At 35.5% G+C, this 27,678-nt stretch overlaps 1 protein-coding gene across 1 annotated transcript; it reads right to left on the reverse strand.

The window, feature by feature from the left end:
- Positions 1–27,678, reverse strand: LOC138333671 (solute carrier family 12 member 1-like). The gene is given in 24 exon segments (XM_069282199.1): positions 1–832; positions 1,752–1,819; positions 1,974–2,085; positions 2,187–2,273; positions 2,881–2,995; positions 4,027–4,389; positions 4,792–4,925; positions 5,140–5,246; positions 9,014–9,148; positions 9,744–9,855; positions 10,211–10,310; positions 11,716–11,871; positions 13,466–13,567; positions 14,048–14,171; positions 14,285–14,392; positions 14,744–15,001; positions 15,885–16,012; positions 16,190–16,301; positions 16,909–17,022; positions 17,613–17,752; positions 19,416–19,443; positions 19,445–19,588; positions 21,450–21,599; positions 26,488–27,678. Coding segments are annotated over 24 exon segments (3,570 nt in total). The 5' UTR covers positions 27,025–27,678; the 3' UTR covers positions 1–696.

A 27,678-nucleotide genomic window follows, 5' to 3' on the forward strand; every position in this document is an offset into this window, starting at 1 on the left:
TTTCGATTCATGACATTTTATTTTTTATACTAAAAAGTTACGATTATATATATAAGTTGAATATAAAGTGTGCAGATATTTACATCAGATGTATTCCTTGGTTACAGTATTTACACAAACATTGTCCAACGAAGTGAAAAGTTAGTATAACAATATATTTTACATGATGACTGTGCAAACATACTCAACATTAATAAGAATGTAACTAAACGCTTTATAATATTACTGTATACATCCTAGGAACGCGATGGATTAAGAATCATTTAAAAATAAAATACAATATATGTTTTTCACAGAACTGTCGTATTGTCATAGATATTTAAAATAATCTGCATTCTTTTTCTCCTTATTTTCTCATTCATTCTCGGTATATCATTACACAATGTAAGGTTTCCATAGAAATTCGATTCTGTGAGATGTATAACTTCTATTGGTTAACCATATGGTGGTTTGCCGTAGTATACGTCACTTCATCCACCTACCCGTTAATTACATATTACCACACCATAGCTAAGTACGCCACGTGGACGTAGTTTTAGGTTAGTGTGGTAGCAAATATGATAATGTGACATGATACAGAATCGTGATAAAACTTCGGTACTTCCTATGAACAGACAATGCGCTGATGGCAAACATCGTATACTGTTTTGATTTCAGTAAACATCGTAAAATGTTTCCAGTCTGTCTGTGCCCCCTTCACGAGTAGTAAGTTAAAACACTTTGCTGATTTCCCCGAAGCAACAACATCGGTGGCATGTCACGGGTCAGTGTGTCCAGCCAGCCCATGTACAGTCCTGCTGGACAGTACGTCTTCCGAGGTACAAGCAATGTCCTGGAAACACACCAAGTGACCACTCGTCAATTTACATTTAATATCATGCGGAAAATAAAGCAATATTAAGGCTAAACAGATAAAGTAACCGGTTGTCACCGGTTAACCGATTTTCCGGTTGGAAGTATGATAATCAGCTATAAAATCCGTAACCGAATATTCGAATCAGTATAAACGTATTGTCTAAAAATTCTGACCGATCTGACAACCCTATTTCACATCATACAAAAAATCCAGGTGTCTTCAATGTCCTGGCAAAACATAATATGACAAATCTTCAATTTACATTTAATATGAAAATAGAAAATAAAGTTTTTTTAGCATGGAAATTGTTACATTGCATAATTCCTTGTAAAAAACACCTGAACAACGAAAGAAAAAATAAGAAGTTCTGGTATATGAAATAATAGAATATTGCAATAACATATATTGTTAAAAATCTAAGTTCCGATATATTTCAGAATACATTTAAATTACTGCTTAATGTAACTAGGTTTTTAAATGGATCTTAAATGTTACATGTACAATACTAAGTAGCTGAACTGGTTAGATTGGTGGTGCAGAGAATTTACATTGAAATCAATAAGATTTAATGTGAGCTCGAGTTCAAAAAAAATATAAATCCATGTTCAGTATTATAGGATTTAAAAACAAACTTTATATAAAGAACTAAAAGATAACCCACTTCACTGAGAATCAATAATAACTAGAATATTGACCAATATGGAATATCTGTCAGGCAAAAGACTTTTTTTGTCATTCTAAAAAATAGTTGAAGGATTGGGAAACTGCATGTTATGTTGTGGCGATTTGACTAGTATACACTGTACATGTAACAGGTACGATGAAGCTGTAACAATCACTACGATTAACTATGCAATGCTAATGACCAAATAAGGAAAAGAGGGTATATACTTACATCACAATAAGAGATGCGTCTGTTGAATGAATGAGTAACTGCTCACGCAACCGGATGTTCCGGTATATCTAAAAGTGGGGTAAAATATAGTTATATAGCATCCAAAAAAGTATATTTGAATACATATCCAATGAATCTAATCTTCGATTTGGTTATTAGTTAATGGCATATGCAAATTATTTGAATATGATAGTCCTTCTACATGTAAATGAATAACAATACCTTTGCTTTGTTCGAAACTAGGTCACTGTCGCTGACTTTCCATGGAAACTCATCAGGAAACTCTCCACCACGCAGTCGCCATTTACGTATCGTACTTTCAAATTCCTTGTACCTGCCAAAGTAGTCATCAGAACAAAAGCATGAAAATATTGTTTAATATAATATCAATATAAACACCTGAAAGAGATATGAAAGGGAATACCAGGCACGTACATGTTCAACGATGGTTTCTTCCATAGGTCCGGAATAACTGTTAACTGGGAATAGTCGATACGGAACTTCGCCAAGAGAGAGGCCATTCTGAAAACAGAAAAAAAACATTCAATAATTTGTCATTATACACATATAGATACGGATATATTTTTCACTAACATGAAAACGGTAGTAGCGTATTTCTTTTTATAATATTCCATCAACTAACAAGAATTCGACGGAAGTGGGTGTGTCGGCTGCACAGCATCACAAAAAATAGTTATTTACAGTTGAAAATATTGTTAATAATTAGGTGAAGTTATCAAGTCCCGTAACTCTTGCAAATATTGATGGATTTGACCATTATTGAACCCATCTAGGATCTCATTGATATAAAGCAATATAAACTGTACCAAATTTGGCTAAAATTGGAAAGTGAATACTTAAGTTGTCGGGCGGAAACCAGGTTTTGACGATTTTAAAGTCCCGTAACTTTTGCAAATATTGACGCATTTAAACCAAGATCAAAATCCTCCGAGACCCCATTGATATAAAGCAATACACAAAATATGGTCGAAATAGGAGAATAAATACTTAAGTTATCGCACGGAAACCATTTCCCGGACGCCGACACCATCGACGACGCCAACACCGACGCCGACATAATGATACCCAAGTGTCGCCCTTTTGATGCAAAGACAATGTAAGTAAATACCTCATCTGGTCTTCTTGTGGATTGGACTTTTTGGAGCCAGCACAGAACACCCTCAATTTACAGTCCTTCCAGATCCTCCGGGTAGACAGGATGTAGGGTATCAGTAAGGTTAAGCCTACAGGAGTAAGTAGGATTCGTGTGTTTGTTTGCTGTAAATCCTCCCATTTATTTCTAAAATTTTTATCGGTAAATTCATCCCGCCATTTTTTTTTTTTTTTTTTCTGAATTCTAATCAGTTTTTTTTCTGAATTCTAATCAGTTCAAATGATGTTTCTTATTTAAATGAAATACAGAATTAATACGGAATTATACGAACTTTTGAATTATAGTAGTTGACATGCATATTTTTCGTTACAAATATGCAAAAGTAGTATGGTTTAATTTCTACCGATCTGGTTATGTTTTCTATGACTACACCCAAACCATAACCATAATTTTGACCAAAATATGAAATTAACGTTTACTTTTTCTAAAATGGTAAAACTCCATGAACCACTAGTGTAATCATACTTTATTCATGTGTATTTCGTTTGAGCTATACGTCCTCGCTTGCCTTCGTTTATCCTCCAGTTACTATGACAACTAACCAGTCATAGTAGGTCTCTATGACAACTGACCAATCAGAGAAGGTCACTATAACAATTGACCAATCAGAGGTCACTATGACAACTGACCAATCAGAGAAGGACATTGTAGGTAGTCAAATATGGTAAACCAGCCTTATTTTCAAAAATAACTCCACTGCTCTATATATCGTGAAATCAAATCAATATATGAAAGGACAAAACGTGTAAGTAAGTGGTTAATCATCCTTGATACTACAGGGGTTTCGATCACTTACGATATCTACAACCCTTGACTATACCATAGTGAAACTGGAGGCAACGGAACAGAACAGGTTCTTTAGTAGTTTGATGTGGTTGACTGTGTAACTTTGAAATAAGGTGTTGCTCTCTCTGTAGTCCGCAAAGGTTTTTTTGCTGACCGGTGATTCGTTCAGAGTTTTTCCTCTGAGCTTCCTTCAGTTTTACTATGAGATAGTCCAGGTGTGTAGAGATCGTAAGTGATCGGAACCCCTGGAATATCGAGGGTGGTGGTTATTAAGATGTTAAGTTAATGATTACGTTATGTAATTTTCCCTCTTACCTCCGTCATCGTAGAGCCACCATACATCGATCGTACCATACTGTTTCTCCCTAAATCGTCCAGTGTTGATGTCCGATGACAATGACGACATTAAGGGCGGATGATTCGGTCGCGTCCCTTCCTCGTCGTCGTCGTCGTCCCCTATATGTGTTTCCTGGTCCCCTTCGTACCCCTTATTTTCCTCAGCCCCTTCCTCCACTGTGTTCAGTCTTTGAAGGACCACGTGGTTTTTCGGTGGGGTTATTTTTTGCTTGTTGTTCGAAAATGCATATGAATTTTCATTTTTACTACCTTCGCTTGGAATGTCACTGTTCGTTGATGAAAGTGTGGGAGATTTTTGAGAGTCCAGATCGTATTGTGTATCTACAATGATAGCAAATGTTGTATCTAAATATATGTGCCGGAATGATAGCCCACTAAAATGGTTGCTATTAAACATGATTTTATGTAAATTTTTTTAAATTTATAAGAAAGAGCGACATTTTTTGTAACCCAGCTACTGACAATATTTAGCCGATCAAAATAAATTTAATAGATTATAATGTTACTATTTTGAGTCATTGATCGATTAGGTTTAGTGAGGTATTTAAGCTTGAAAGATGTATGTATGATTTGTTCATATTATCAAATGATCTCGTTAAATCAGATCGGTAGTTTTATCCGAGTTCACCGGCTTCCATCTACATTTTAAACCTCGCAGGATGTAAACACAGAACAATGATAGATACTAAACGTCAATCTAGATATAAATATAATGATTGGCACCTAGTACTGTTTCCTGGTCGTGGTCAGATTCGATATCATCGTCCAGTCCAACACATTCGTCCGGAACTCGGTTCAGGTCAAGTCCCTCAGGCACGCGCAGGATACCGACGCCATAGTTCAGATCAAAGGCGTCCCTAGGTAAGGAGATAAAGATATGTTTTGTACTCATACTAATCTAGCCAAATTGAACAACATGAAATGGTTTATTGAGGTGATATGAATAAAAAAAAGTGTGAATAATCATTATGAAAAATTATGTTATTGCCACCCTTTTTAATGAAAATATATGTTTATGTTTACGTAAAAGCTGATTATTTTGAATTTGACTTGATTTTGACTGAATCTTACTGTATGATATTGTAGTAGTCATCCACTTCGTAGCCCTCCGCCTTCTGCCAGTCCGATTTATAGCCCATGATGATAGTGTTAGGTCGAAGTTTACCAATACCCACAGCCTGTAAGACAACAACTATACTAATTACTATTGTAAGGACGGCACACATTTAAGCAAATGGGTTCCAATACCTGGATTTCGGATTGAACACATAGGTATGCCAGAGTTGTGTCCCTTTTAGCTGAGTTTATTAAGAACTTTTATTTTGCATGCTCGCGATAATTTGTGATAACGCCTTACGTTTTTACATTGATTACTTCTCGTTACAATTCACAGTACGCGAACTCCTCTGTATAAATACCGGACTTTGCGACCGTCGAAGCGAGATATAAAACAGATTAACGGGCACTGATATTCAATGTGTGTTTTAATAATTCTAAGGATTTTATATATCGTGTTTATACATCAAAATAGATTCAGCTATTATTTATTTAACTTTTTCAATCGGTATAATTATATATATATTGAAAACCACTTCATAATCAATCATAATCAACCATTAATCAACAACACCAGCATTCGAACCGACCTATTTTCTGCAATTCTAATAACAAATTGTACGAATTATTGAATGATTCATAAAATATGATGAACAAATTATGTATGGAGAGACAACCTAATGATGCATGTGAAAACATATTATTTAGATTGTCCACAATCATGTGTTTTATTCGGAGGCTACTGTACGGCTTGTCGCTGGTCATGACGGAATTGACTGTATGGTTCGTAGTGATTCTACTGTCGATTCCTAGCGATTTGCTGTATGTGTCTCTTTGAACTTTTCATCGTATTAGATACATATACCAATGTTGTGTATATTATGTTAAGACACATTTAATTAATGATTCTATGCAATTTAAATTCATCTTCATTTTTAATCTTAATCACACGTATGACGAATACAAAATAACAACACACGTATACATGGGAACATATCTAGAGTCTTTACGACGTTATTGGTATCTAATGATGTAAGATTTGTCTCAAGGTACTACATAAAGTGTATTTAGCCATATTTCCATCATTTCAATTCTAGTTTTTATGCAATTTGAAGTAGATAAATTGCAATGCCAGGGAAATGGGTATAGTTAGTAAGATATATTTTATTAAAATGTCACACATTTAAATCAAAATGCTACATTACATCAAATTTGTACATATAAATAAAATGTCCAGTCTAATACGACTTACACGAGATACTAATTTAAAAGGGTACATTAAATAAGACAATATGCTATTTCCAATATTACCATGAACATCAGTATAATTGTAAAATGGAAAAACGGAACCGTCAGTAGAATCTGGTTACTTATATTCCATTATTATCATAGGATCAAATTTAAGAGTTATACTGTATACAAATTCATAAAAAATGCCTTTCTGCGACTGAACATATTAATAATAACTGAAGATAAAAGTCGACAGTTACGATGTATTATGCATCGTCGGTCCTGCATGTAGGGTATTAGATCGTCGGTCCTGCATGTAGGGTATTAGAATTGCCCTTGCTGCCCCTATTGCATAATCGTAAAAGGCGACTAAATTAAGGGTATTTTCTTTTTGATTATTCCTAACTAGATTTCTTCTTCCTAATGTCTAAAATCGTGGGTTACTTGATACGATCTGCGTCGTTTTCCTGAAGAAAATCTCTTCGAAAATTCCGATCAATCAGAAGAAAGTTTTCATGGCGTTTTGGGAGAAGAAACAAAACCAAGGTGTACATGCACTTTCATGTTGAAACTTTCTTAAAAACTGAAACTATTTTGCTACAATAAAATACTGTATTAATATAGAAGGTACATCTAGATTAACTTTTCAGTTTTCATTTTAATTGAAACACATTGATATAAAACAAAAACAACAACAACAAAAATGAAAATAATCTCTTTACGCGCATCGAACAGCCGATCATGGGATCACAGATATATCGCTTAATCCACTACACTACCTCTAATGATATCAAATAAACAAGTCAATCGAGATGGTCTTGTTGGGAATTCCTTTTCCAAGCTCTCTGCTTTCTGATTGGTCAACATTCAGATAATGTCTGTTTTCAGTGAAAATTGCATTGGTACATTGGTGTTTTGAGGGATGCCGAACCAGGTATGTGTACATGAACACCACAGTTTTCGTCATACGAGACCTTATGGTTTACCTGAAGGCTTATTTCTTTTGGAATTATTTGAAAATGCTTTTGTTTTTTTCACTGCTGTTCCTAAAGATGTAATTTTTACAAATGCAATTTTAAGAACAGTACTCTTGTGTACAGTGATTAATGATGTCATCAAAATCTTCGCAAATCTCTGGGCAATAACTCCATTATCCAAGTTATCCATCTGTGTGAAAAGGGGTCTTAATTTACTAACAGATAAAATTATTAATTTAAAAAATGCAAATAGTCATATAAAACCCAAATCGCTATCAAAATACAGGCTTCTCGCTACAAGTCACATAGTACCGTGTCCAAGGGTGCTATTTATAATCGATGTTAAACTTCGAATGCTCGCTTTGAGACGTACTTTGAATTGAAGCATAATCAAATGGAGGAAAAATTCGTAAACTGTAAGTGAAAGATGATCTACGAGTTCATTATTTAAACAATTTGCGAGACTATCGGCCACAGAAAGTATTTTTCGATCTATTTTTAGGTAATTCTAGGTGTCATTTTCGAAGAAGTACACATTAGTATCAAAGGATAATGTATGTATATATTACATATTTTGCGACAACCTTCGCAATCGTGCGAAAGTATCGAAAATTTGTCCTTGATCACATACATACTGTGTTTTTAAAACAAATCTCTCGCTTCAGCGGTCGCAACATCCGGTATTCATACAGTGGAGTTCGCCTACTGTACAATTGGTGAGAGAGTTGCAATTACCTCCAAAAAATATGTTTTTACTCGCGACTCACAAACACTTTAAACATTCAGTCTTACATTGAGACCGACATCAACTTTGTGCATTTATGGTCCCGATGGAAAGGTAATATGAAGTTTTATTTACCTGAATAATGACTTTTTTGGCAGGAAATATCAAAACAAACACAATCATTTAACTAATCTATTATACCAGAAATATGTTGATAATTTCATTTCAATGGTACATAATAAATTAATCTTTGCTTTAAACAAAGTCTGGCGTTCTTATTGGTCAATTCTTCATGAAAAATGGTGCGAAATTCGGTTATTGTGACGTCAAAATAGAGACACTAAAGTTGAGCGCTGATGGAATCGCACATTCAAGTGTAATTGTAATTTTATCAATTATAATCAATGGTATCACTATGTTGTTTTATGGCGTTTTGTAATAAATTTGGTTGCAATTTTTTATGAATTCGCTACGTAGATTTACACAATTTGCAAAACCAGAATCTAATTTTATATTACCCGCCATCCGGCTTTGTGACGCTGATCATTCTATTTATAGTCCTATACATGATCTTCGTTTAGATACTTCAGAAAATGTCACGCCGGTACATATACAACTGTTTTCAGAAAAACACAACCATGATTCTAAATACGCTATCTGTTCGTCGTCTATTTATATACAATCAGAAGAGAGATGAGTACGAGCGGACACACGATGTCTTATTTTACGATCAGGTAGTGTGTTTAAACAAACTACGGAAACTGTTATAAATACGTACTAATGATACTAACCCTAGATACTATTATTACTTGAGGGCTATTTGTGTTACTTGCAATTACACATGAGCACCAATTAACATTATCTGCATTAAGACCTGAGCGCCAATTGATTTACCTGCATTAAGACCTGAGCGCCAATTGATTTACCTGCATTAAGACCTGAGCGCCAATTGATTTACCTGCATTAAGACCTGAGCGCCAATTCTCAGTGTAGGCGTGACGACACTGTTATAGAAAGCCTTAATACTTCTTTTCTCAAACCATTTGTACGCCGCATTGGAGCGTAGGTTCTTGACGTGGTCTGACATCTCGCCCTGGAAACATAGATACAACACATTAAAAACACACATATAACACATTAAAAAACACACATACAACATATTAAAAACACACATTAAAAACACACATACAACATATTAAAAACACATATTCAACATACAAACACACACACACATTAGAAACACATTACATATTATACTAAAACACACATACAACACATTTAAACAAACATACAACACATTAGAATACACATACAACACATTAAAACATACATACAACATATAAGAAACACACATACAACACATTAAAAACACACATATATAATATGATTAAAACACATGAAAACACACATATTTGTACAACACACAACACATTAAAAACACACATATAAAATATTTCAAACACACATTCAACACATTAAAACACACATACATACATATCACACAAAACATTAGAAACGCACATATAACTCATTAAAAACACACATACAACACATTAAAACTTTTTAAAACTTTCTCCGTTACCACTTACATGATGTACGTGTGAAATGTACATCCTGTGTCCGAAGTACATGTAAATAATTGTGGAAATGTTATAGGCCTTACCAAGACTATGATAATATGTAAATACCCTGAAGATGTGTCCACACATCAGAAGACTCTGTCTCTTAGTTAAACATGCTACAAAGTCGATGAGCAGTGGTCGGTTACGTGGGTACCCTGACAGCACTAACACCTGGGGCCTGGAAAATACCAAATATCCAGTTAAAAATCAGGTATCACACAGTTTACATAGGTAAAATATACACGACAGTCACATGCAATGCTCGTGCGTTTTCAGTTAAGCGAGTATATCATAACATTTCCATTGACGCGCTAAAAAGTATTCTAGATCCATCGTGTAAATCACGGTAGTATTTGTCTGTTTTGAATTCAATATACAATATGCGAAAATAGAAAATATGAATTTTTAATAATCGTCGCTCCCCTTACAATACATATCAGTATACGTTTACCATATGTTGTAAGTATCCTTGCTAATAACACTCGCGTGAGCCGAATTACTATTAACAGTCCTATCGGAACATATATTTTTACCTGAAGTTTTTGACATGCTCATCTATCTTAATGAGTTTCATACTGGACTTGAGCGCCTCCCTATACACATGGGCTTGTGTGGACGACCCCCAGTTGACATCTGTAAAGTTTGTACAATCATAAGTTCTATGTTTAATTGTTTAAGTATGGGATTGCAATGGAAAATCATCATTATCTTGCACTAGTAGGGACCGGGGCATGTATTACAAAATGATACAGTGTATATGTACGATTTTATTCTTTTTCATTGACACCATCTTTTCTTTATTGATTAGTAAGAAAAAATGAAAATAAACAACAAAAAATATAAACGGACAACAGAAACATTTTACATATACTTGACAATACATGTAAAGTTTTAGCAGACATGTTTTTGTATTTGCCATTAACTGAGAAATCAGCCTTGATATCAAAGACAGACAGATACATAATGTGTATATATCATGTACCTTTATAACCATTGTTTTCTGAGAGTCTGACAATCGATTATTCAATAAACATGATGATGTATAGTTTAATATGTATTCCTTCTTTAACATCGATATAAATGGACATATTCAGGAATACCATACACAACGAACATTATACAAGCTCTTGAGTTTCTATACTCGATTCAAATTCCGACGATCGTTAGTTTTTACTGTAGCCCTAACGCGATTGTTTCCCTTTAGTTGTACAAATGTGAACATTATGTGAAAGGTCATTACGATTAAACCAATGCGTTACAAAAATATCGACAATAAGCTTAATGCATCTTGTAACGTAATATAGAGAGTAGAAATCTCAAAAGAAGACAGCATATTGATGAGATTGTATTTTATATGGCTTAACTACCTATTAACAGTTAGGGTCATTTAAGGTCGGCCTCCCGTGTGCAATTTGGTGTGTGTGTAAGAGTCTGTATGTGTTAAGAGGCTGTGATATGTTAGCAAGTTAAATGGGTTTCGTTTATTACCCAATTTTTATACCTTTCCAATTTTCCTTTTATCATACTAATATCTTGTACCATATTATAAGTGATATTTGTATTTCACTTGGACATGAGTATAGCCGGGTCACACTTGGACTTTAAAATACCCACTACCTTTCCGAAACGGTTTCTGATTTTTAAAATGGGAATGTAAAACGAGATTAATAATTTTGTCGAGTGGCAAAAGTTATTAACTTAACGTTAATACTACACTTATTATCACCTCCTAAACAATTTGATTAAAATAATTAAAATGTTAATTTTCATAACGCGGGTCGTCTTATGATTTCCCCCGTCATCCTAAATACCGCGCGGTAGTTGGCTATCACTGCGGCAGACGGTAAAACAGCGAAATGACTCGCCATTGTTATCATACATTACACAGGAAATATTGCATATGTTTGATGTTGTAACCCCATCTAGGCCATCGGGATATATTTTCTGAGGTAATTAATGTTTTTAAGAAATCTTTATATTTTGCTCCGGAAAGGTAGTGGGCCTTTAAATCTATATTTTTTTAGATCACGCCACTTACCTGGTTTCTTGACCTTAACGTACATGTACAGAGTACACACAAAAACAAACGTGATCAGCGCTGACCACCAGTTGATGAGAAACATAACGGCTAGGCAGATCAAAGCTCCTAGGAGGCTGGTCCACTTGTTGTAGAACCGAAAAGCAGGCCGGAATCCTGTAGAGGCAAACAGCGTATCAGAAAGAAATAAGTTAATATGAGTAAGTAATTGCATTGAAAATATTATTTTCTACGTTCATATAAGTTCTATCGTTAAAATCAGTCAATAAAATATGGAAAAATCATATGACACTTTTTTTACCAAGCTGCGACTTTTAATTACATTAATGAGCCATATACACATATGTACATACATGTACATTTGTTTGTTCAATAATAAAACACGAACTAGGTTACAAAGAATTTTCATATCTAACGAATTAGAAAAATGTACATCTATTGCAGGATATAAATAAGTTTTATAACCATTTGTGCTACGATATTTATTAAGCAATTTTGTTGTCATAAATAATATTTTATCAGTTCACTAAGCTGTATTTTCTTAACATTTTTTTCAGAAATTTTCAGTAATATTGAATGCTTGATATTACATGATATTATTGCATGGGAAAAATATGGCGTGCAAAATTCAATAAGTAAAATAAAATGTGTAAAGAAAAAAAATGTTTTTTTGGTTTGTTTATTTTTACGTCCTATTAACAGCCAGGGTCATGTAAGGACGTGCCAGGTTTGTTGGTGGAGGAAAGCCGGAGTACCCGGAGAAAAACCACCGACCAGCGGTCAGTACCTGGCAACTGCCCCACATGGGATTCGAACCCGCATCCCAGAGGTGGAGGGCTTGTGGTAATATGTCGAGACATCTTAACCACTCGGCCACCGCGGCCCCAAAAAAAATTGTTTTTCTAATATATCGTTATATGTGTTCAATACGTTTAATTTGTGTGTAAAAACAATGAATGTAATACACATAAATATATTTTTACACACAAACCATTTTTTCACACACAAATATATTTTCCACACACACAAAGAAATTTTGTTCACACAAATATAAAACAAAATCATACACAAATATATATTTTTACACTCAAACCATTTTTTTTAACACACAAATATCAAAAAAAACACACACGAATATTTTTTCACACACACAAATTAAAAATAATGAACACATATAACGGTATATTACAAACACATTTTTTTTGCACAAATGTTTTTAATTATTGAATTTTGCAACGTTCGGCACGCCATAAAAAAGAAGTAATTCCATCCAACAATGTGAACACAATATTGTCGAATTTTAGAGTCGATCTGCCCCTTTTATCAAGACATAAAAAATAGATAAAATCACATATATTATGGTATATATTATTGTATTTAATTTATTCCGTTAATATATTACGGCATACAATATTGTATTTAATGTATATACCATATTGTTTATCAACAAAAAATATATATTGATATTCCGTCAATGTTTATTTTTATTTAGTCTATCTTTACGACAAATTAAATATTTCAGCGTTATAAGAGTTGGACTTACTTGGCAAGTCAGCTATGGAAGCATCAAAACAGGAATAGTTTATCAGGTAAACCGTCAGACAATACTTACCTGGCGAGCCAGCTATGGAGGCATCAAAACAGGAATAGTTTATCAGGTAAACCATCAGACAATACTTACCTGGCGAGCCAGCTATGGAGGCATCAAAACAGGAATAGTTTATCAGGTAAACCATCAGACAATACTTACCTGGCGAGCCAGCTATGGAGGCATCAAAACAGGAATAGTTTATCAGAGCGTACGCCATCAGGAAGAAGTTGGATATGATCGGTGCGATCAAATCTAAAGCGCCTTTAAAAAGAATGGATAGAATATATATAAAAATCTTAAAGATATTACATCGCTGACGAATTGTTTATTTTCGCTATCAAAAACAGAAAAAGAAAAATTGGTATTTTTTTCAGTTACTTACTTTACACCAATATCACCATTGAAACGTTTGAGCTTCTTATTTTACTTCAAATTGAAAATATTAAAAGAAATTAATTGCGTCTTGAAAAAATCAATGACACTATGTCGTATATGGAATAAAGTACTGATTACGTATGCACCAACACCAGAATTATTTATTTCATATGTATTTTTGTGTTAATTAGACATAAATATACACGATTAAACATCAGTTATTGTTCAAATTAGAGTATCGTTTATGTTCTGTTGGCGGTGGAACATCTTTAACATGTCTCTGCAGAAACCTACTACACATCTCGTGGTTCTAAAATCCCATTGACAAGAAATGAAGATGTTTGTGTTTAGTTTGTGTCAACTCACCGATGCATGTCATAGCTAGACAGATAAAGAAGGCTAAAAGGTAGCCCCGTCTTGGCTCACCACTTCGGCCGTAACCTTTAGCGAAGAACCCAATTAGTGGAAATAGCTTATCCTTCCCCAGAGCCTAAAAAAGACCAACAGGACGTAAGGTTTGAAATCGGGCTCGTAGTAGCTATAGTATCTACATTGAAATTTTAAAATAAAAACATAATTTGACCATGTGAATATCGAACTTACCTGAAATACTTTTGGAGCTCCGACTAAACTGGCCAAAGCAGAAGAAAGTGTTGCAGAAAATATACCAGCCAGAATTAGCGGTCTGAATGCGGAAGCTACACCAACAGCCTGCGGTAGGGAAAACAAAACAGAATATTACCAAATGTAGACCACGTATACTAATCAATACGTCTATTTTAACCATTATTAGAAAGATTATGTAGTGTCCAGATATCTCTGATACTCAAAACATCAATACACTAACTCACTCAATTAACACACCAACTCACCCCATTAACATACCAACTCACCCCGTTAACATACCAACTCACCCCTTTAACACACCATCTCATCCCATTAACACACCAACTCACCCCATTAACACACCAACTCACCCCATTAATACATTAACTCACCCAATTGAGATACCAAACTAACTCTTTAATACACAACACTCGCCCTATTTATACACCAACTCACCCCATTGTCATTCATCAGTCCATACTCGCATGTTGTGTTGAACAAATCACACTGTTGTACGACATCGACGGTGGGAGGGGAAGGTACAGGAGGGATTACAGTCACATTGTTTGTGATGTTAGCAACCATTTCCATGGCAACCGGTCCTACGGCGTCCCTCAGTATACAAGACCCGGCGCACCAAAGCATCCCAAGGTACACGAGCGTGGTCAGGAAGATAGCCAGAAACGTACCCTTGGGTATAGCACTTTGAGGGTTCTGTAAGGAAAGAGAGACAAAACTCGATGTGAATAACATATGATTACATCCCTTGTGGATAAGTAACAATTGTGACGTCTTTAATTTGCGAGCCAATCCCACATCGTTTATCTCTGAAAAGTATGACGTTACGCCTGCAAACAAATAACGTCATAATCAATACTTAACCACAAGGGTAAATAACTATGTAATATGCAAGTATAGAATACCAAAACCACCAATACAGCGAAAGGTGGTTTTATGTAACAACACAGAAAATATAAATCAATTTCATATACTGTATAATAATATGAACACTTCATAGAACAGGCAAACAACCAAAAACTGCATCATGATATCGGGGAAAATTCAGTGATAAAACCTCGCATAGGTGTAAATAAATAAGAATGATAATATATCTCCAATCTCAAACCAAGACTTCGAGAGTATCTCTTCCACTCCGCATCTCTCTAACATCAGTTAATTACACATTTTAGTATTCAATCAAATGGAACTGATTTCAGATAATCTGGCAATCTAGCGTGTTGCCGTACCCGTCATTATAAGAGTTAGAAATAACCTTGAAGTGAGCCCATTGCCCCTCGATATATTTGCACCCGCCAGTATCCTGGTAGAACTAAAACTAACCTTGAGGTCCCCCGATATATTTGCACCGCCAGTATCCTGGTAGAAACTAACCTTGTGTCCCCGATATATTTGCACCCGCCAATATACTGGTAGAAACTAGCCTTGAGGTCCAACGATATATTTGCACCCGCCAGTATACCGGTAGAAACTAACCTTGAGGTCCCCCGATATATTTGCACCCGCCAGTATACCGGTAGAAACTAACCTTGAGGTCCCCGATATATTTGCACCCGCCAGTATACCGGTAGAAACTAACCTTGAGGTCTCCCGATATATTTGCACCCGCAAGTATACCGGTAGCCGCTGGGAAGAATATGGAAAACACTGTGAAGAAACTGTTGCCGTCCCGAAAGGCTGGACCGAAGTTTTCCGTGAATACGTCAGCTGTATATAAAGAAGACATTGTACCATGAGAAGACTTATAAAACATTCTACCGATTCTAAATATATGCAAATAATTATAAAAGATTTGAAAAGTGCGTATTACAAAATTTAGAAATCAAATAATATGAAATTTAGAAATCAAATAATATGAAATCGAAACCCTCAATGGTATCTTACCACTATATCCCACGACGCCTTTCCATTGTTCCTCCTCTGTTGGCGGGATAAAAGTACCCACAATGAAATTTACAATGGCAATTAACAATATCACAAGGAGACCCAGCTGTGCCTGAAACAGAACAGGGAAATGACAAACTGTAGTAAATCATTGTTAGTATGGTTTTGTATAGATGACAGTATTTTACATGCTCTTTGCTTGTTTGTTTCATAAAAAAACTTAAGATGACAGGGAAATCAAATAGTATTCATATCCTAAGAAAAACCGTGCTAGGTGAGAAAATATGACATTTGAGATAATTTTTGGCGTCCTTCACTTTATGGAAAACAAGCGCAGAATTTTATTCTGGTCAAATGGCATATATGATAACCTTAAAGCACTGGGATAACATCAATTCAACATATTTTGTCAACGAATGAAGACTTTTTGAAAACAAAGGAAAAATATGCATTTCCACCCTACTCACATGTGAACTCAAAAGCACTATCAACATTAAAACATGATAAAACAAGTGTTTATTAATTACATTATACAAGTTGAACTCAAAGCACTACCCACATTAAAACATGATAAAACAAGTGTTTATTAATTACATTATACAAGTTCTAAAGCAAACGGTAGTTGAGAAAAGTAAAACCATTCGATCATACTCAATGATAGTTTGCACAGTTTTACGGTCGTTTCAAGCAGAAAATATTGACGTAGTACACATATATACCTTGGCCTCCCATTCCATACCAATGATGACGATCCCCACCAATAATAATGACGTGGCACAACCGATAATTCTGACGTCATGCATTCGGTCTCCAGTTATGGTTGTATCAAATTCCTGTTACAATTGATATTAATAGAAATATATAAATGTAAGTTGTATATTGACACTGTGTAACCACGTAGCATTTGGTTTATCTGAAACATGAGGGTTTTTATCCTATGAAAAGATACGGAGACACTATAACAGTTATATGGGGCATGAAAATAGTTCTTAGCTGAATAATCAAAACCAAGACCATATACATTGATGACATCCGTATTCAACATAATCCTTATAATTCAATTTATTAAAGATGATCTCTTCAAAATTTAAAATTCTCAATTTTCTATGAAATCATAACGCCATTGTATCAATAAATCAGAAACAACGTTACAAATTATTCATTAGTTGTTCTATTCATTGTTATTCCATTGTTGATTTGTTTGCTTAATTAACTTTCAAACTTGTCCAGGTGTGTAAATTTTCTTGCTGTGAATCTATAATGAATTTTTTACATGTTAAAAAATATATAAGTCATAAATATGTTTGTGAGCGAATATGTTCAGGGAAATATAAATGCAGCGAAATAAGCCAAAATTTCCAACCCGCGACTAATTCTACCTTTACAGTACAGTTTATACCACCAGAGACCTGATCAGACTTACCATCATAAGGGACTGCACTGTCTCGGCGAATCCCACGATATACATGGCTGCTGCGATGGCGTTGGCGAGAGAGAAAACTACCCCGATAGATCCGCCGAACTCTGGACCCAAACTGCGGGATATCATATAGTATGCTCCACCTGTCACATTGTCAAATACAACAGCATTAAAAACGGGTATTTCTTGAATATTCATTTACATAAGATATGCTCATTTATATAAGATATACCTTCAATATCCATGTATGTAGCATATTGTCTCGCGATCATTGTTTCCATATTTAGAAACACAGAGTTAATATTGCTTTGCGAACTTCATTGCCTAAACGCTGCATTCTACAGGGTGGCATTCTTTGACCAATTCTTTTCTTGTAATTGATATACACATTAGAGATTGCTTTTGCCATTTTGACATTCAGGCGATATAATACCATATGGACCTGAACAAATATCCATAATTGATATATTTCTTAAAGATGCTCCACCGCCGACAGAGCATAAATGATATTCATAATTCGAACAATAATTGGTGTTTAATCGTGTATATACATTGTATATGCCTAATTAACAACAAAAAAAACAACACATAAAATAATTTCTTTCGCCTTTTGTGCATGTGCAATCATTACTTCATTCCATATATGATATAGTGCCACGGATTTTTTCGGGATGCAATCAAATATTACGTTTTATACAGAAATATGCTTTATTTGCATATAAAGATATGGATATGATTTATAAAGGTTTGTGTGCATGTTGTTAAACGTCTCAATAACACGGTCATTTCTATACAGATGCAGTTTTATAGCTAAAATTGTATCTTTATGTCTATGTGATAGCAAATACACTATACATAGATAATGCATAGTTATATCTTACAATAAGTAACTGTCTATTGTTTGTCAACAACAGACCAACAACTACATTAATGACGAAAGTTAAAAGAAAAAAAAGTCAATCAAGTTAAATGAAACAAATGTTCCAGTATGGTGGCTAAAAGGTAAGTCTAGTGCACGTCAAAAGATCAAGTATGTCACCTCGGCTTTAACCGCAGGTGGCGAGTAATTAACCTTAGTTGTTCCCGTGGGAAATGGTCGAGGTACAAACAACAAAGGTTAAAAGTTATAAAAAAGAGAAATGCGTTCTAGGTCAATTTTGATTCGGTTCGAACTATTTAAAATTAATGTGTCAGGTATTCTGCCTTCTGATTTTTTCAACTAACAAATAGTTTGTTTTATATTTATGTATCCTTTTGTGGATGTTGTTTTGTTTTCCATTACGAATACCAAGCATGAATGTCCTGATCCTAATTTAAGTTTTAATATGTCTTCCAGCAGTGATAATCAAATTGTAAAAACATCACGGTCCCGGATATCCAAACATATGAATATATAATTAAGCAAAATGCCATGCTAAAATTATTTTTTCTAGATACGAATGTACTTGTACATGATATATTGTATATGTTTTAATGTTAATATTAACCGAGATAAAATGATTTTTTCTTTATTATCAATTGCTATGGTTTCGTATTGATATTATCTCCCTTGACGTTTTGGTATTCATATTACCTCCCTTGACTTGTTGCTATTGATATTACCTCCCTTGACGTGTTGCTATTGATATTACCTCCCTTGACGTTATGGTATTGATATTACCTCCCTTGACGTTATGGTATTGATATTACCTCCCTTGACGTTTTGCTATTGATATTACCTCCCTTGACTTTCCGCTATTGATGTTACCTCCCTTGACTTTTTGCTATTGATGTTACCTCCAATTGACGTTTAGCTATTGATATTACCTCCCTTGACCTCGCCGTTGGTACAGATTGGCCGACATAGACGTCGTGGTGATAATGGTGACGAAGGCGGACAGCAGGACCACGACGGACGCCAGACCTATCCCGGCTTGTCCTGTCAACCAAGTTAGCCGCAGGAACAACATCACTCCGAAGATATTGAGAAGACATCGTACCTTAACACAGGGTACATATATATAAGCGGAGGTTGTACACAAAAAATGAGCAGGGCAAGTGCAGGATGTACACAAAGCAGTGAACATGACAAGGGTAGGATGTACACAAAGCAATGAACATGACAAGGGCTAGGATGATACACAAAGCAATGAACATGACAAGGGTAGGATGTACACAAAGCAATGAACAGGACTATTGAATTACACAAGCAATGAGCAGTGCTAGGAGGATGTACACATTGCAATGAGCTGGCAAGGTTAACAAAGCAAGAGCAGGCAAGGCAGGATGTACACAAAGCAATGAGCAGGGCAAGGGTTAGGATGTACACAAAGCAATGAGCAGGGACAAGGCAGGATGTACACAAAACAATGAGCAGGGCAAGGGTAGGATGTACACAAAACAATGAGCAGTGCAAGGCAGGATGTACACAAAACAATGAGCAGGGCAAGGGTAGGATGTACACAAAGCAATGAGCAGGGCAAGGGCAGAATGTCACAAAGCAATGAACAGGGCAAGGGCAGGATGTACACAAAGCAATGAACAGGACACGGACATGATGTACACAAAGCAATGAACAGGGCAAGGACAGAATGTACACAAAGCAATGAACAGGACACGGACAGAATGTACACAAAACAATGAGCAGGGCATAAGGGCAGGATGTACACAAAGCAATGAGCAGGGCAAGGGTAGGATGTACACAAAGCAATGAGCAGGGCAAGGGCAGAATGTACACAAAACAATGAGCAGGGCAAGGGTAGGATGTACACAAAGCAATGAACAGGGCAAGGGCAGAATGTACACAAAGCAATGAGCAGGGCAAGGGTAGGATGTACACAAAGCAATGAGCAGGGCAAGGGCAGAATGTACACAAAGCAATGAGCAGGGCAAGGGCAGAATGTACACAAAGCAATGAACAGGGCAAGGGCAGGATGTACACAAAGCAATGAACAGAGCAAGGACAGGATGTACACAAAGCAATGAACAGGGCAAGGACAGGATGTACACAAAGCAATGAACAGGACACGGACAGGATGTACACAAAGCAATGAACAGGGCAAAGAGAGGATGTACACAACAGGAAGGCAATGAACAGAGCAAGGAGAGGATGTACACAAAGCAATGAACAGAGCAAGGACAGGATGTACACAAAGCAATGAACAGGACACGGACAGAATGTACACAAAGCAATGCACAGGACACGGACAGGATGTACACAAAGCAATGAACAGGGCAAGGACAGGATGTACACAAAGCAATGAACAGAGCAAGGACAGGATGTACACAAAGCAATGAACAGGGCAAGGACAGGATGTACACAAAGCAATGAACAGGGCAGGGCAAGGACAGGATGTACACAAAGCGATGAACAGGACATGGACAGGATGTACACAAAGCAATGAACAGGGCAAAGAGAGGATGTACACCAAACAATTAACAGGGCAAGGTGAGAATGCATTAACTTTATGGAATACTTCTAGAATCCATGCGTGATAATGACAAAACCAATTACTGTGTGACACAAACTAAACATCAAAATGCAATAAAACATTGAAACATGACTTGATGATTTCTCGACATTATTCAGTTAGCAGGCGCATGTATAAACTAGCAAGTAATGATTTAAATTACTACGCATCTTTATTGTCTAAGTGTGGATAATTCGGCACAAACGTCTGTTGAATGCTATTATCTGTATCTATCCCATCCCCCTATAACAAACTCGTGTAACAATTACAGCATTATATAATATAGTAATTCCTTGTCTATTAAATTTCATCTTGGAGTCTTTGGATATAACATTACAGTAATCCTAATGAGATGATAGAAGTTCGTGTAAAGTCTTTGTTTAATGCTTACCAATACTCCCTGTATCCAGCCAAATTTCAGGGCCTCTGACGTCACAGGCGGTTTGGGTGAGGGTTTGGGTCCGTCCTCAACATCCCTGAGTTCGTCGGCGAATAGTCCTTCTCTGACTGACGGCGTGGTAGGACTTCTCGGCAGGGACGGCTGCAGATATACAATCAAATTTATGAATAATGATGGAGTAAGTGATGACAGTATATATAAAATGCTCTAGAAATCATTCAATACCATTTACTTAGGCATTTATCTGACGTTTTTTGGGGATTTATTGTGCTATAATTCTCCCATGATTGCAGACAAATGGAATAACGCGCGTTAGCGGGTTATGATTAATTTGTCAGCAATCCCGAAAGAATTGTTGGACTATAAATCCCACAATAAGGCAGTTTAATGCTATTAATTCCGTTTTCTGTTATTTTTTAATCTAACCTGTAATGTACAAGGTTACTACCAACTGTATTACCAACTCCCCGCTGCCCCCATCAGTAGAGCCTCTTCTTGTGACGTCATACATTAAAGTACCCCTGACGTTCTTCGCGGTGAAAAAAACATAAGTCCATGGAAATAAACATTAAAGAATTATTACATTTAATCATTTTTATCAATTTGTTCCATCTGATGTTGCATCTTAAGGATATTCGACATTTTGAAATTATAACTACAAATATTGTTGCGAACAACATATAACAATATTGGGGACAGTACGCCAGTCCAGTACGCACAAAAAGAAATAGTCATTACGTCATGACGTCGTTCAAAACGACGTCACGAAACATGTTTTACGTATCACATATCACTACATCAACGGTATTGATAGGAAAATTATGATCTCATAAATTCCCTTTTTGTTTGGTGAGGTTAAATAGTGTCAGTTCCGAGCAAACGGAAATATAAACATGTAGAATATATTTTCCCAATATTGTTTATTTGATCTGAAAGTAAAACTGAGATTCTTTACATTCGAATACTTTATAAGCGTAGCAATATCAATTTAAAAAAACTCAACATTGTATATCTAAACAAAACATAACTGAATGAAAATGAATTTATTGATGGTGTCATTCATAAACACCTTTGTATACCAATGACCCGGCCTCGAGCCGCCATTGCACTGATACACATTATATTTTTTATATGTTTTGGCATCAACTTCTGTTAAACCACGAGATGATACATGACCCCGGGGGCTCCGTAGGTGTTTGTGACTATTTATAACTCTAATTCAGCATTGTTTAGTCGCCCTAGTCTACTGAATACATATTTATGTCATAAACCTGTCAGGTATGTAGCGGGATTCTTCTTCCCAAGCTCGACATTTCACACCGACAACACTTATTACAGAAACTGGATACGATGCATTAATGTGAATTATTAACTGAATAAATATAATTAAATTCATGTAATTCTGTTCTAAATGTTTTATATATATTTTATTTCGTGTTACATTTAACGCAACTCGGAGAAACATCATAATTGTATCACTTAGTTTCAGTTAGAATGTACATGTATATAAAGATATGTGCTAGGATCACAGTTAGTGTATGCTTTGAGCATAAAATAAAATAACAAAAATGAACTATAAGAGTACATATTAAATGTATTTCATTATGTTTCTGCCATGTCTTAGTTATTTATTTATACATTCCTTACGAGGAATGTTGAATAACATCCGCAATGTCACAAAATATTTTTTTCACTGTTGTCATTTTGGCTTCTGATGCAGTGTGTTTAGGTGATATAAACAGCATTAGTCATTTAGATTCCAAGTGGAGTCGATAAAAATTATACAAACGGAGCCATGGGCTCCTGTCAAAATGTAATTCATCGAAAGGAAATGAGCAAAAGTTCTCTATGTAAAGGATTTAAACATAGCGAGTGTCACAAGGTTTGTACATTATGTACATTTATATGTCTATAGCGAATGGATAAGCGACGTCAGCATTATCCAGCAAGGGTTCATTTACACACGATCCAGAAATATTTAAATAATTAACTTATTGCCGGTATTGTACTATACATATCTAGACAATCTGGATAATTCCATTGTGTCCAATGTTCATGTCCAGACGTTCAAAATGATCAATTTTAATTATGAAATATATAGCTTCAAAACATCACCGGATTTAATTTTGTACCCTTATATCACCTGAAAATATTCCAGCAGTTTTTAGGATAGGTCTTACCATATGTAAACAATAACTGACTCTCAGGTGCCTGTGGTTTTAACACTTACTATAGCGAGAGGGATATGCATAACACGCCAAATTAATGTTCAGTCTGTACAGAGGTTGCGACTTGCCTGTATAAATTATCATATTGCATTTAATTAATGATGCAAATAATGAAAAATATAATATTTTTTCGATTCTTAGTATTTGACGCAATCATAATTTTCTTACGTAACCTAGAACGCAGATTTTCTGTAAACATATTATTGTGTTTAACATGTCAAATAATCCTCACACCTTTCAAAGATATAACGTTTTACCTACATGTATCCTTAAACATCTATTTAAGTCGAAAGTTAATTGTCTGATGACAATATGGCAACTAAACTGTTACTTGCCTAATTGAAGATGCTCCACCGCCGACAGACCATAAATGATACTCCTCATTTGAACATTAATTGATGTTTAATCGTGTATATATATGTCTGATTAACACAAAAATAATATAAAGTATTTTAGTTTGCTTTTGGTGCATGCGTAGTCAGAACTTCATTCTATATAGGACACAGTGGCACGGATTTTTTTCGTGATGCAATTAAATATTTCCAATATCTTAAACTAAAATTAGAAGCTCAAACTTTCTAATGGTTGACTTTGGTGGTAATGGTGTAAAGTAAGTAGCTTTTGTAACTAGAAAGAAAAATACCAAATCGTCTGATCCTTTTTTTGATAGTGAAAAATATATCATTTGTCAGCGGTGAAGCATCTTTAAGTGGGCCGTGCTGTTAAACTTGTGTTTTCGAGATAAAGAGACGCTGACTTTGGTTTATTTATATATGTTCATATTATACCCGAACTGTTTAGCCTTCTCAAATCAGAAATCGTGATGTCAAAACAGGACAAGGAATTTATATAAGCTTTAAGCTTGTTTTCCGATCCCGAAATGTCTTTATTTACTGTATTATATGTATCATTATATGAATAAAATACTGTTTAAACTAAAAAGGACAACTTGCACTTCAGAATAAAATAAGTCAAATAAAGACAATATGCAATGATCCTTTCAAATTTCAAATTTTCAGAACATATATCTGCAAGTGTCATAGTATTAAAGAATACCTGGTGATTCCATTTTCTTCAACTCTTATAAGGGTACACATACAATGTCCAAATGAAGGTAAAGTTACATTGTAAACGAGGACGAAAACGTAATCAAACAAACAATCAAAATGCACGGCGTCATGATTCAAATTGTAAATAAAAATCAGCAGACTCATTGTGAAATGTGTGATTTTATGTGTATCAATGGCATGCAAATTAAAGCTACGCGTACCAGTAATAATGAAAGATGATGATTAATAGTAATTCGCTGAATATAGAAAACAAAAAAGTTAAAGCGGACGTCCTCTAATCTGAAACCACAGGGAAACACACTTTTTGTCAATTTAAGTGATGCATGTTAATTGATCACTGCTAACGTACGATTTATATTGTCATTTAGAATATTAAAAACCGTTTCGAAAAGGTAGTGGTATTTGTAGACTTAAGAGAGCAACAATGATGCACGGGGGAACATTTTGTACAGTACATAATATGTATACTTTCGTGTACCATTCATTTTTTATCAATCTTCGACTATTTTTTATTTTTCATAGAAATACGACAATAACTGTGGATGATGCTTAAATCGTTCTGTCACGTGTAGTCACAATGTATGCATAGTTACACCTGAGGTTTCACACAACAGTTTCTTTAAATCATATGCGAAATGTTCTGTATATCGTATAGCCTTGTATATAGCTATGACCTTCGGGCAATTTAGGTCAGAAGTCGGTAGGTCTAATTACAAGTTGTCTCCCTTGGGTACTGGTCAGTGTGGTCTCTCACCCGAGGGGAGGGTGATCAGTGTAAGTGTCACTCTGGACAATGGTCAGTCAAAGTGAATATGATGGTCATCGTAAGTCACCGTCATTAAGAAGGTCCCGCAGTAGATAGCCAAGTTTTTTACAGCAGATCATAAAGTAGCGAAGTCTTCGTCAAACCGTAGAAGATAAACCCGCCGTTGGTCAGGTCTCTAGATCAACAAGCTACCGGAATTTAAAGATGGTTCATTTTCAGCAAATTAATTTCCATTCTTATATTTTGTTATAATTAACATTTGCGTTAATATCACCAAGACATGCAGTAAAAGTTAATAAAAGATACACATGCAAATTTAAAGCTCTGAATCATTTCAAAGTCATATTTTAAAATCAAAATGGTTATACCATTGTTTCTCGTTACTTTACAAAGCTAAACTATACAGGAGAGGAAAAAAATAAAAGATGGAGTATCTGTGTGTAAAAGGGAAACTTGAGCGCAAATACGCGGGAATCGATCTTTTCTCCAAGTTAATATTCTAAGCTACTGATTTCTACTGTCGATATCATTAAATTATAAAGATAATGTGTATACCACTGATATCAATACATACAAGAAACTGCACTAAGACAGAATCTCACCCCTGAATTTGCAACAACACTATCAAAGCACATAATGTATTACATGTTTGTGAAATAATTTGTTATATATTTACAAAACAAAATGAATTGTCTGGCCTACATATATTAACAGTTATGATAATTGAAGGAATGTTTTCCTCGTGTGCAATACGATGTGTGTAAGTTGTGTGTGTGTGTGTGTGTGTGAGTGTGTTTGGGAGGCTGCGGTATATATGTGTTGTATCTCCTTGTGGTACGATCGACAAATACACACGCAAACAGAAAACTGTAGATCAAAGATGACTTTAAGAAAAAATACATAATGACCGACCTTACCTTCATACCATAACGAGCAAAAAAGAAACAGAAAACAGAAAAACTTACCTCTTCGTCCCGAAGTTCACCCAAGGTGGGTCTCTGTCGGACGTCGTCGCTCGGAAACACCGAGAATAGGTCCCGATAGTGATCGACATGTGGCAGGGCCTCGAACGTGTCCTGGTTCGAACTCATGACCGAGACCACGGACATTCGCTGGTGCTGCTGGACAAAGAACGCGTCCATGGAGGACTTCCGTCCGGCTGGTCCACCCCGGGGGTACGGGGTGAGGAAATGATGTTCCGTGGAGGATATTTTCCGCGCTGGAATGTAATGTCTGACCGGAGCACCTTCCGGACCAACCATGATGGAGACTTTCCGTACTCTCCCGGTATCTTCTGTGCCAGTTTGATCAGAACCATCCTCAGATATTCCCGTTAAACTTGGTTCTTTTGCCGAAATTTTTCGCTCTTTTACTTGTGAAACATTAAATCTATCCGGTTCTGTTTCCATCTTATCCTCTCCTTCATCTGCAGAGTCTATCTTAATTTCCGGAACACTCGTTTTCGGCGACTGTGTCTTATCCGCATCGTCTTTAGATGACATCCTAATTAAGCATTAAATTCCCTATTTTCTTGTATCGTAAAAAGCGTACACCTTTTCTTATGTTGTGGCTTGACTCCGAATCTTGATAAATATGTATGTTACATTTTACTACATGTAATTATTCCCTCTGCTGGTCTACAGGTAAGGATGTAGAGACAGGCTCTCAGTGCGGACACTATCCCTAACACATTGTATTTATGTCCATCCCCAACCCTTACTTGTCAGTACCGACACAATTCCCCGCCATCAATCATAACTGCGCGTGCTCTGTGACGTCACGAGACAATTACAACAGACAATTTAATTAATGCTTCCACGCGTAAATACAGACATTGTTTATTCCACGAATAGCGGTATGCAAGTTTTGTGTAGCGATTCTTCATTAATTCATATGTAAATTACACTATATAATGTAAACAGGTGATTGCGAATTTCAAGTATGTACCGTCTCTGACGTCACCTACAATCGGTATGAAATCCCGTGCTTGGCGAGGTTAAGTAAAAACTCCTGGTAAGAATGAAACACAGCTACATACATGTACTGTCGAGCAATATTAATACGCGTGTATTTTATACAGATAATGCAAAAAAGATAGTTTTGTTTATGCCGTACATCAATCTTCCAATGATGTTTACCTTTGAACATTCACACCT

This window comes from Argopecten irradians, chromosome 10 (genome assembly GCF_041381155.1).
Source record: "Argopecten irradians isolate NY chromosome 10, Ai_NY, whole genome shotgun sequence".
In the NCBI taxonomy this organism is placed as follows: Eukaryota; Metazoa; Mollusca; class Bivalvia; order Pectinida; family Pectinidae; genus Argopecten; species Argopecten irradians.